Source organism: Lissotriton vulgaris, chromosome 3_1 (assembly GCF_964263255.1).
Source record: "Lissotriton vulgaris chromosome 3_1, aLisVul1.2, whole genome shotgun sequence".
Taxonomy (NCBI): Eukaryota; Metazoa; Chordata; class Amphibia; order Caudata; family Salamandridae; genus Lissotriton; species Lissotriton vulgaris.
The window spans coordinates 1,635,191,812-1,635,204,748 of NC_141689.1; the positions used below are offsets into that span (position 1 = coordinate 1,635,191,812).

Here is a 12,937-nt window from a genome sequence, read left to right on the forward strand (position 1 = left end):
CTCTTCTTAGAGGAGACAGAAGACCCTGAGGCAATGCTCCCTACCTCAGAAACAGGGTTATCCTTATCCTTAATCCTCTGAAGCCACAGGAGCAGACGACCCTCTCTGTCCCGGAGGGTCTTTTGAGGGAAGGTTCTACAGATTTTACATTCTTTCGCCTCATGATCAGGATACAGACAGTAGATGCATTTCTTGTGAGGATCCTCCTTGAACAGCCTCAGCTTTCCACAGGAATCACGAGCCCTAAAAAGGGATTTAGAAGTAGACATTCTTTGAAGGTTAAAAAAACCAACCAAAGTAAGAAGAAACTGAGCAGAGCTCAGGGAGACTCCCTTCACACGACGTGCGGTAGAAAATCTGAGAGCCTGAGCCTCTGGGGAGAACATTCTGGTGGGTGCTGTCGCCTGATTGGCTGCAGTTTGGTCTAACATAATGACTAGGATAGTCATGAGTGTGGGAGCTTTTGCTCCTGTAAGCTAAGTCTACTTTACTTCCTGGTTGGTTATTACCAAGGTTTTTTGGTTATTACAGGCATATTATTGCTTTTTTATATACCGTGGGACTCCCACTCCGACGACGGGGAATGATTCAGGCATGTGAATCTATGAAAGACACCCCTAATACTGGAGAATTCAACTTTCTGCAGCTATATTTTTGCTACATTAATGATAGAAAGTTTAAAGCTTTGACATAAACCAATAACTTTTACCACTACTTTGAAAAAAACTGTGACAGAATAATATAAGAGGGTATGTCGAAAAGATGTTTGCATTACACTAGGTAGTACAGTTGTTTAGGTATGTGTAACAGGATAATCGATAGTAACTGCCTTTGAATATATGTCTGATTTTCCTCAATGGCTGCCTAACTACAGCCACCATTAAGATTTATATATGTAAAAAATGCTAGCAACACATAAGGTATAGCGCAGAGAAAATGTGTACGATGTCCGAAGAGGGGACAAGAACACATATTTTACACAGTGGACACCAGACAAAAATGAAGTAGACATAAACAGGGATAAAGATTTAATAAAATCTGAGTTATAGCATATTTCTATTTTCTGAATAAATGTATCAATAAAATAATGAAAAGGATGAACATCTCAGAATTACATTTTTCACTCAAAGCAATACTCATATATAATCAATATGGCATAATAAATTATTTATATTGCGCCTCTGCTCATCTACAAGGGCAAGAATCCAAAGTCTTGGTTATTCTGCGGTTTAATGCTTACCTTGTTTTAAATTGATCCCCTCAGCATCTATGCTTTCTTTCAGAGAAGAAGTGGAGTCTACAATGTTGTCTTGTCTAGAAGAGAAGAAAATATAGATCTGTGTTAGTGTATATTGTATGCATGTATTGTAACAAGGGTACATTTTAATACAGAGGCAAACTTGCCATCCTAAGCGACAAAGCACAACACTTTTTAACCAAGTGTAGACAGTAGGCTGGTTTGCCATAGTGCCTACACTTTTAAATAAAAAAATGTTGAAGAGATCCAAAGCAAGTGGCTAATTTAGGAAGATCTTAGTGAAAGCTGATACTTGAGTGACTGAGATATCAAGAACAAATAGGATACAGAAACAGTGGTCTTTATTACTCAGAGTAACTCAACCTCGGAGGACACAAGGACTGCCAAAGAGCCACACTGAACATCACCCAGAGACAGTTCTCCTGAAGACACTTCCGATGATCCTTCACCATCACCGGCCCCTCCTCGACTGCCGAAGACTTGCTGGACGCCCGCACCACCGAAGGCCTGACATGCATCCTCCTCAAAGTACGCTCCCTACACAGACATGCCGTCACGATCTGGGACCTGCGAAACCCTCTCGCCCATCATCGCCTTCCTCACTGAAACCTTGACTAAATCCACTTCTGGCCCGGACATCGCCACCGCCATCCCCGACGGATACAAGATCCAGAGAAAGGACCGCCCAGGAGGAGGACTACCCAGCGTTAATTAGACCTCCCTTCGACTCTCCACCTCCAACCCGAGCGAACCCCACTCCAACACAGAACACTTCCACTTCCAGACCAACCCCAGAGCCACGCTATGAGGCACCCTCACCTACAGACCCCCCCCGGCCTGTGCCCCCAGGACGCAACCACCATCACCGACCTTGTCACGCCCCATGCCATCCCTTCTACAGACTACATCCTATTCAGAGACCTGAACTTCCCCCTCAACAACCGCAGCGACCCCGACTCCATCACCCTCCTAGACAACTTCTCCAACCTCAGACTGTGGCAGCTCACCACCACCCCCACACACAGAGCAGGACACACCCTGGACCCCATGTTCGTAGGAGGGACGAACATCCACTTCAGCCACACCTCGCAGCCCCTCTGCCCACCACTGCGTACACTTCACCTTCAACACACCCACCGGACCCACACCCCCCACGCCCGCCTCGAAGGAACTGGAGTCAGATCACAGAGGAGCACCTTAACACCACCCTGCTCTGAGACCCACCCTGCGCCATGACCGACGTCAACTCCGCAGCCAAGGAATTTCACTGCTGGTTCTCCAGCTGAGTCGACAAGCCTGCAACCCTCCGCTACCCTTGCAAAACTACGCCCCCTGAAAGCCGTCTGGTTCACCACCGAACTGCAAGAAGGCAGGCGCTCCTGCAGACGCCTCGAGAAAACCTGGTGAAACCGGGAAACCACGGAGGACCTAAACAGTTACCGGAGCACCCTGAAGGAAAACCACCAGCGCATAAGAGACGCCAAGTGGATTTTCATCAAGAACAAAATCAACACCAACGCAACCAACGCCAAAGAACTCGTCAACGTTTTGCTGTAAACCCCCCGCGAAGCCATGGGCGTCACACCATCCCAGAAACTATGCAACAATGTCAGCTCCTATTTCAACCTGAAAATCTAGGCCCTTTACAATAACTTCAGCGAACAGACGCCAGACACCACACCCCTCGCCACCACCAGGAAAGAGCTGACCATCACAACCTGGAATCCTGCCACAGTTGAACACACCCCTGTGACCATGAGGAACACCCATTCAGGAGCCCCCACGGACCCCTGCACACCGCATATCTACCACAGGGCCATCGCCGCCATCGTACCCGAACTAGGACGTACCATCAACGCCTTTTTTGAATCCGGCATCTTCCCAGATGACTGGAAGGGGGCAGAGGTTAAACCCCTCCTTAAGAAGCCCACGGCCGACCTGACAGACCTGTAAAACTACCGGCCCATCTCTCTCCCGCAAGGATCATCACTTAGCTCCACGCTTTCCAACATCTACACGGCCCCCCTTGCCGCCATCGTCAGACAGCACGGGCTCAGCATAGTATCATACGCCGACGATACCCAGCTCCTCCTCTCTCTCACCAAGAACCCCGAAGACACCAGACTCTGCTTCCAGCAAGGAATGAGGGACGTCGCCGCCTGGATGAAAAGCAGTTGCCTGAAGCTCAACTCAGAGAAGACCGAGGTCCTCATCCTCGGACCCTCCACATCTGCTTGGGACAACACCTGGTGGCCCACCACCCTCGGGAGCCCGCCCACCCAGACAGACCACGCATGGAACTTCAGCATCATCCTCGACTCCTCCCTCTCCATGACACGCCAGATCAACTCCGTCGCCTCCACCAGCCTCAACTGCCTCTGCATCCTCTGCAAGACCTTCAAATGGATCCCCCCCCGAATGCAGAAGAACCGCGACCCACGCTCTCATAACCAGTAGACTGGACTTCGGCAACGCCCTCTACGCCGCTATCAACAGAACTCTCCTTCACAAGCTCCAAATCATCCAGAACGCCGCAGCCAGACTCGTCCTTGGAAACCCACGAAACAAACACATGACCCAACACCTACGAGACCTCCATTGGCTCCCCGTCGAGAAGAGAGTAACCTTCAAACTGCTCACCACACCTCCAAATCCCTCCACAACATCGGACCCAAATACCTCAATGAGAGAGTCTCCTTTAACGTACCCAAGAGGAACCTCCGCTCCGCTGACCTCGCCCTCACAGAGACCCCACGAAGCCGCCGAACCAGAGCAGGCAGAGAGCTTTCTCCTATGTCTCAGCCAAAGCCTGGAACGAGCTCCCTGACAACATCAAACGCTCCCCCACCCTCCACACCTTCAGGAAGAACCTCAAGACCTGGCTTTTTTAATGAACTGGAGCTGCACCCCCACCCCCCTCCCCTCCCTGCAGGCCACCCTCCCCCCCACCCCCTCAGTGCCTTGAGACTCTCACGGGATAAGTAGCACGGTCTATAAATCCCTGATTGATTGACTGAGTTTAGTGCACAGGGAGGTTATTTGAGAGCCAATATATTAAATAATTAATTTTGCTACATCCCACAGTTTGACACATTGTTGAAAAATATACACAGATAGCATTTAAAACACAAAGAAATCTAATGGAGATGTGAACTTCAAGCAGTTATGAGACACAGGAACAGAATTCCCAAACAAGTCCATCTTAATATTCTAGTAGCTTTTCTATGTGAAAGAAATGTTAACTGTGCAAGATTGGGAAGGCAGCCAGCCTGGTGAAGATTATCATGAAGCTGCTTGGATATAGCATCAGTGGACACCATATTTCTTCAGAAGGAATTTGAAAGCTGGCTTTTTTAAGATTTCCAAATCCACAGTTGAGTACCAAGAGTAATTCTGAAGTTGAAGTGAGAGTAGTTGCCCTGGGAGATGCTGCTCAGGTGGAGGTCATAGAGGGCTGACTAAAGGTAAAGCATTTTATACATGTGTTACAGCCAACTACATTTCAGATGAGGAATCTATGGAAGGTTACATGCTGTTACAGTCAAACATGTTTGTGCCATCTACAAGGATTAGGAAATTGCCCATGTAGGTCATTTCTGTAGCTGCTGGTAATGTAATAGTTACAATTTACCTAATTTGGTCTTCAGGATTAATGATTTGTTAACGGTTGTGTAGTGGAAGCTCCTTACAAGCAATGATGTACAGATGATAGGGCTACAGAGATCCTGTAGATTATCATAGTCATGAGCAAGGCAGAATCGAAGAAGTTAGATATTGGAATCAAAATTATACGATGTGTGCGCTCTTATTTGGGAATGTCAGAAGTTTAGACCAGGTGAAAATATGTCAAGTATGGACTATGACAATCCTGATTTCACAACCTGAAACTGATCACCCATATTTGGGAAGATGAAGTGGTGGTAGTGGTGGTGGTGATGGTGTAGTGGCTGCTTCTGAAGTTGAAAGAGTATATGTTGTCACCATGGGGCCCCATTAGGATGGCGGGCGGATTGCCCCCGCCAGGCTGGCGGTAGCCACCGCCAACCTGGCGGGGGAAATCCGCCCGCCATCCTTCCCTGTATTCCCCCCCGCCATATTAGAATGGCGGGGGGGACGAAGGCGGAGCAAAACACCGCCCGCCACTTTTCCGCCCCGGTCGCCTTGCGGCCGGGGCGGAAAACGAGTAATATGCAGGCGGTGTCTGTCAGACACCGCCCGCATTATTACAATGGGCATTTTACAATGCCTTTGCCGCCACGGAAATGCATGCGGTGTTCACTCTGGGGGCCCCCTGTGGGGGGCACATACTAATGTCACCCCCGGGACCCCCGCCCTTATGGCGGGTGGTCCCGATTTACGATAGGATGACGGGCGGGCAAAGTCCACCCGTCATCCTAATGGACCCCCATGTGTCTGCAAAAGTCCACCAGACAAATAAAACAAGTTTTAGAAAGTCACATTTAAATTTACCATGCTAGATTTTATGATGTCAATTAATGATATAGATCATATGATAGATATATGATATTAGTTGCCCTTTTATCGATTTCTTTCATGACATTGTAATTTACCATTAGCATGGGCTATACTTTAGATTCTTTGTCTGTGAAGATCCAGCATAACAATGCTAAAGTGATAAACTGTGAACCCATTTCAGCTTGATAAAAACAAATGCTTTACATTTACCATGGCCATTTTCTCTTTATTACAGTTAGTTATTATGAGAAGGGGAAACATCACTGAGAACAGAAGATGGATTACCCAAAGGAGAAGAATTGGTAAAGTTGGATCATGCAAGAAAATAATGACAGGTCACTAGAGAAAGAAGATGAGAGTCACTTCCCTAAACAGAGGAGTTGATAATCAACATATCACTAAGGAGTGTAGATACAGAATTGCAGAACTGGTCAATGGCTTAGTAATATTCAGAACAGATCAACATTGAAAGATAATAACCATTGTTTGGCAGGGGAGAAGACCGGAAGGGTTTATTGGAGATGTGTCAGACAAGTCACTAGGGACATAAGGAATTTTGTGATTTCTGGATAATGGAGGGGTAGGGTTTAATGAGGGGAAGGGTTTAATGAGGAAAGTAGGGAGTTAGGTTCCTGGAGACAGAAGGATAACACATGAGTAGATGGGAGGGCACGTAGTCTGGTGGGAGTAAAAGGAGTAGACGGCTGTAGTATTCAAAGGGGTAATTAAGGAAAGGATCTCTGGGGAAAGAAAGATGAGGATAATGATCCACATGGGGAAGGATGACTGGAAAATAAGATTGTGAAGAGCTAAAAGGAAGGTATGTTACGGGTTAGAGAAAATGGAGTGTCACTGGTTACTGTGTTCCCTCTTTACAAAGTTCCAAGTAAGTAGTAATCTGTGCCCTTTGTCCTGAATATTGTGTCTGCACCTTTGTCATCACCTACATCACACACTTTTTTGATGTGGCAGTACAACACAAGTACTTAACTTAGAGGGCTCACATGACATCTTGTGAAATCAACAGCAGTGGTCCCACCGAATGCAAAGCATCACCACTAGACGACATCATGAATAATGGTCATACTAGGCAAGAGCACTTCCCTAAATCGTGCGATTATATCTACAGCTACTACACAACAATCACTGACTTGAGAGAAGCCATGCGTAGTCCAAACATTTCAGCAAGGGAGTGTTCTTCTCTAAATTCCCTGGAACAGTGGAAGAATGAACAGTTTGTAAACACTGAACAGAGAACAGCATAGACATAGCGTGTTATTTCCCAGTGTTTCTCACTTTTGGCATGACAGGGGCCTCAAATATCTGCCCTTCAAAAAAGTGTTAGCTCACAAGGGGATGTTATATTCCATATAGGTACCCTGTATATGCGCAGGTAGCATTGCAACCGTTCACCTATATTCTTCCCTACAATACATACATAACGGTTCTTAGGGACTGACCTTTTACCTAGACACTGCACTCAGAACGCGGGTGTTCCCTCGTTCGAATCTCATACATCATGCATGAGGTTTCTTGGAAGCACAGAAGGACTACAATCGCCTGTATAATATCTCTGTATAAAGTTCAGGCCGGACGTCATCCTTTAGGCCAATACACAGTAACACAGCAAGGTAGGACCCCTGGGGAGACCTATCGGTACATATATTGTTCACATCTTGCTTAGAAGGACAGAGGAGACCGAGACTTCCCAGCTGACCCACTGACCAGAGACGCTGAGGTGCCTCCAGCTTGCAAGTGTATGCAGACACTCCAGCTCACAGTGATCTAACATCCCTCACAGGGTGTCCAACTTGAGACCAGGACGGGGTCCCATATTCTCTCATTCTCAGGAAATAGGGTTGACTAGATCCTAGAGGGATTTTTGTCATAACACCTACACAGATGCTAGATGCATTTAGGTACATCTAGTTAGGGAGGCATCGCAGGAGTAAGCACTTTTTATCATGTATTCTATGTACTTGTATATATTCAGGATTACTGCAAAATGATAGAATTGTACCATCCTTTTACTTTCATAGTACTTCTAATCATATATATCTGCTACTGTCTAATGGTTGTTGCAGCTTATCTATTCTACACTAGAACAACACCTGTTCAATACATTTTTATTGACAAAACGCCCAGTATATTTATTCTATAAATCTCTGAGACTAACTAAGTGAGCACAAGTGACTGAGCGAAAGGTGGTATATTGTTTTATCGATTGTGCGGGATCAGGGTTGTCATGTTCTGAGGTTGCCAAGAGCCATTCTCTCCCCAACAAGAGGAGATTATAGTGGCACTGTGAGCTAGCTGATACAGACAGGCTAACGAACCCGGCGGGGGTGCACGGAATCAGTCTGTCACCAGTCCTACAGTTTATGTTAGCCAAATGCACAGATCCTGTATAGGTTATATAGGAACTACACAACAGGGGGGCAGTCAGGGAAAGTAACGTACAATTTTACTATATAGTTAATAAACACTGTCAAACCTTGTGAGAAGGAAGTGAAGTATACACATAGACTCTGCACTTACAAAATTAATAGAATGTGGCAACAGCGCCCCCATAACCATAAACAGGCACCAAGTTGTTGAATATAGGAACATTTGTTACGAGCTACAGGCTTTAAATGTCTTTTATGAAGTTGCTGAAAACAGCTGATAATGCCACTATGAAGATGCATTCTATCTGGATATAAAGTGGAATATCACACAGGTGTATGGAGGTTGACAAAAATATTGTGTTGAAATATCTTTACTGCAGCAATATCGAGTGACAAGCTATAGAAGGTAAGAATATATATACGTATATTTGTAAATACACATAGACACAAACATATATGTATAAAAAGTATAATGTCATGGTATATATCATTTACTTGTATATAATTGTAATTAAATGTAGTTTTCTTCATTTATTATACATTAGTTATAACAATAATTGTAGGTGTTAATAGTATTATTATAATTGTTTAAATATTTTTAAGATTGGTTAGTAATTTTTAATGTGTCATATTTGTTTAAACATTTTATTAGTAATTAAAAATTGTATAGTGGATTGCAAGGTTTGTAGAGGAATAGAGTTGGAAGTTATTTACATTTTAAATTAGTTTTAATTAATGTTTGTTAATTGAATATTTAATGTGTGACTAATAACAAATTGATTAATTGAATAATTGTTTCTTAGAGTATATTTTATTTTTGTATAGTTACATTATTAATTTATAATTTATCTGCAGGCTGCTGTGTGTGGAGAGTATTAGGATGAGAAGTAATTTAAATGATAATGTTTAAAGTAATTTTTCAGTTTAATTGTTATTTAATTCTGATAATTTTTTAATTGATTATTTACTATGTACATTTTTCTTTTGTAATTTTATATCATTAATTAGTATATTAAATAATAGATTTTGTCAAATGTACTTTGTATTTATTCTTGGTTTTAATTTTATTTGTTTTATTTAATTAATATTTAAATGTTACTGTTCAATTTTTAGCTGGAGTGAGAGTAGTAGATCTAACTTTAAAATAATAAAATTTAAAAAAATGTATTGCTATATAAATTACTGTTAATATTTTAATTTGGAACTTATTGTTAATTTTATTAACGTAATTGTTTTGAAAGTGTTTATTTTTTTGTATACATATATTTTTATTTATTTCATTCACAGTATTAATTAAGCAATTTTTTACATGAACCTACATTTGTAAATTAGGTTATATGTAAGTTTTAGTTATGAATATGTTAGTTCATTTTTACTTTCAAATTAGTCATTCTCAAACTGTGGATCACGACTCCCTGGAGGGTCGCAAGCCGATTTCGATTGGTCGCAAAAGTTCAAGCAATAGATAAAGAGGTCTTTAAATTCTGCATTTATATTGTCACATTTGCTGTGTTTCAAAGACAGAGGTCCAATGTTAGGCTATGTCTTCTGACAAATTGTTACTTATTTTTTTAACATGAGATTGAAAAATAAAGTGAATTATGTGACAATCTTGCTGGACTATAGGAATATACTATACAGAAATTACACAAGATCGAATCAAACTGTGTTTTTAAATATGCCTTTAATTTAAGGTCATATTGACTGTGTCTATGGGACAACCTGTCCTTCTCATATAACTGTCACTACACAAATTATAAATGCAAAGTGGTTACTTCACCACAAAGAAAATTGTAAAGCGAAAAACAAACAATTAAATTATATTTTCCCCCTCTGTCCTGCATATGTTGTTCTTGCACTTTGGTTCATAGCGTGCCGAATGCTGCTTCACCGCTGGGTTGGAGCATGCTGTGGCTGGACACTTCACTTTCTGCAGTGTCTGTGCCTCCTCCTGTAGCTACCAGGCTAGTTTGCCGAGCTTCAAACAGCAACTGTGATCTGTTGTAGGCCCCTCGCTACATCGCCACTGTAGTGGTCCATTCTACCTGCAGTGCTAGGGTGCGTTTGCGGTGAAGGCTTGTTGCATTCGCCAGACATCTGGTTACCTGCCACAATGTGCATGGTTTGAAAGAGGGGCCCCACGGGTCCCAACCTGAGGCCTTCAGGTGAAGGGGGCCCGATACAGGCCCCCAAACTCAGTTCCGGAGAGCCTTTTCAAGTTGGACAGACCTAGTTGGAAAGGCTCTCGGAATCGGACATCGTACTAGGTCGGTCGGAAACGCTGCCCATTGAGCTGTATGAATCGGCTCCGACCGCCAGTCGGAAGAGTCGGAATGACTGAATGGTTTCCTTCTGTCGTAATTGGTCAGTCGGAAATGTATCTGAGTTGGTCGGAAACATGGGTTCCGACATGGGTTAGGAAAATCCAAATGTCATTCTGAGCCTTTCCGACCGACATCGCTTTGAGGCCCTTAATGTCTATTGGAAACAGGCAGTTATAGGGTGAATACCGCCTTATCAATTGACAGGATCTACCCCTAAGACTGATGCTCGCAGTCTTGGGAAATTACGACACCTGTGGCTAATCTCTCGATGATGGAAGAAAAAAAAAATACAGCGCCCTTGCTAGTGTCCGATTCGCACTGGAGTTCTGACTAATACATAAAATAGATATAACCAAAAATGGCTCAAAAAGAATGTTGTTAAAAAAAATTTAATAAATGTGAACAAAGGAAGGACAATATGACACCCTCCATTAGTCAAACACTCTGAGAGGCAGAAAACAAATATGATTTATGGCATGACGAGAGAGAACTACTCCAATGGATCCGACACAAAGCTCCTTTAGCTATAGATTTTTTTTTTTTAAGTCATAAAAAAATCTAGAAACAGCTTTGTATCCAGAACAAATCACAGTAGGTCAGTTTTAAGGCATTCCAATCTGACACTGTATTTTGTGGTATTTTAGCTTGAAACATCCATCCTCGAGTGTGATATGAAACTCTCTGTTTTACTGACCACAATAAGATCATGTGAAAAAAATGTAGGCTATTTATCTTAAGAAGCTACGAAACAGCTGCAGTACGCAGCTGTTGAGTATTGCCTAGGAAGGAGAGCAAATGATGTAGAAAGATGGCACATTGGCTGTAAAAGGTGTGCATGACTAAGATCCCACATTTGGTTTACAGTTCACTAAGATGCAAAATCATATCTGTGCAACAACAGTGTTGAGAACATTTAGAAGTACGTCAACATTTGTGTGCAAAATCACCTTCGATTGCATAGATCACTTTTAGGGGAAATTCAATTTTAAGGGCAAACTTACCCTTACTGAAAAGTGTGCGGGATTATGGTATGACCTTTAGGAGGACAAATCACATTTAGGTGCAAAATCACCCTTAGATAAGTATCAATAGAAGTGTAGACCCCCTTTCCAGAGCACAAGTTACAATTAGGTTCACAAACGCAGTTAGGTTCAAAATCATCCAGGGTGCAAATGGTCAGCAGAAATAGGATTTTGTATTTAGGTTCAAAATCACTCAACACAGAGATAAATAAGGATAGCAAAAGGTAAACATCAGTACTGAGTAAACGGTTTACAATCATATTTAGGAGCAAAATCACTTTTTAGTGTAGAATCACTTTTAGTGCAAAATCAGCAGCATTGGGTTATCACTTTCTGAAGGCTTATCACGTTTCTCGAAACATCAGCAAGAGTGAAAAAAACATTTGTAAGAACAAATGTTAATTACAATAGCAGCCAATTTGTGGTGGATACTCCATCTTCCCGGAGGCTTCTCATCTTTTGAATAACCAATGCACCAGACTGGAAAGAGCCACAGCATTTACCAGACATTAGTGTGGAAAGTATTTTCTGTAGAACACGTCTTCATTCACATTCCTCATCTCAGTCTCAAAGCAATACCAGTCCATGCAGTGGGACCAGTGAGTGAAGTCCCAACAAAAAGATAAAAAATCACAGCCCCTGTTTGACACTCCCCCTCTCCCTCCCCACCCCCCACCCCGGCCTAGAGTTAAAACCAAAATGTTTTGCAAAAAGTATGGAGAAATAACCTGGTTACCACATGGCAGATGACAGCCACAAGGACTTCTCTGGATAATATTGTGAATGTTGCCATGGTCTTTGTACAGGGAAATCCATACCTGGGCGAAGCTCCTCCTTGGCCAAAGCATAACAAATGCTATTGCACACAATGATCCATCGCAAACTGGTTGCTAGCAAAATACCCTGTTTTTCTTCTGCTCAGTGAACCTCAACATATGCAACCTCTCCTTCTTCAAAGGATGAAGAGAAAGAAGGAGAATGGGCAAAGTATTGAACTGACCAAATAGAAGGTAGAAAAAACTTTCTGTAAAAAGTCAGGACAAGAACGAATCATCAGCTTACTCAGGAAACACATGGTATAGGGCGGATGAACAGAGAGAGCAAACAGTTTCTGACCCTCTGTCCAGAAGTAGCTGCTATCCAGAAACAATCTTCAGATTGAGCATCCACAAAATGAACGATGCCAAGGCTGAAAATGAGATGCCATTAAACGCACCAGAGCCAAATTGAAGTCCCGCTGGAGGACCAAAGCAGAACGGAAGAAATTTACAAACTAAACATTTCAAGAGCTTAGTCATCATATGTCACCAGCAATGAAGGTTGGTCATGTAAGCACAAACAACACCGACAAGGCAACCACCAGCACTTGCCTAGCCAGATACATGGAGAAAGGAGGAGCATCATAAGCCTTACTTTAAAGAGATCCAGACCACCCTCTGAACACCAATAACCAAAATAAGACACAGAGTT

At 42.9% G+C, this 12,937-nt stretch overlaps 1 protein-coding gene across 3 annotated transcripts in view; it reads right to left on the reverse strand.

The window, feature by feature from the left end:
* CAAP1 (caspase activity and apoptosis inhibitor 1) overlaps window positions 1–12,937 on the reverse strand; it is a 296,318-nt gene that overhangs the window by 38,123 nt on the left and 245,258 nt on the right. For all 3 annotated transcript variants that reach the window (XM_086962118.1, XM_086962119.1, XM_086962121.1), the window contains exon 6: window positions 1,241–1,314. In XM_086962118.1, the coding sequence (XP_086818244.1) occupies window positions 1,241–1,314 (74 nt within the window). The remainder of the gene's footprint in view (window positions 1–1,240; window positions 1,315–12,937) is intronic.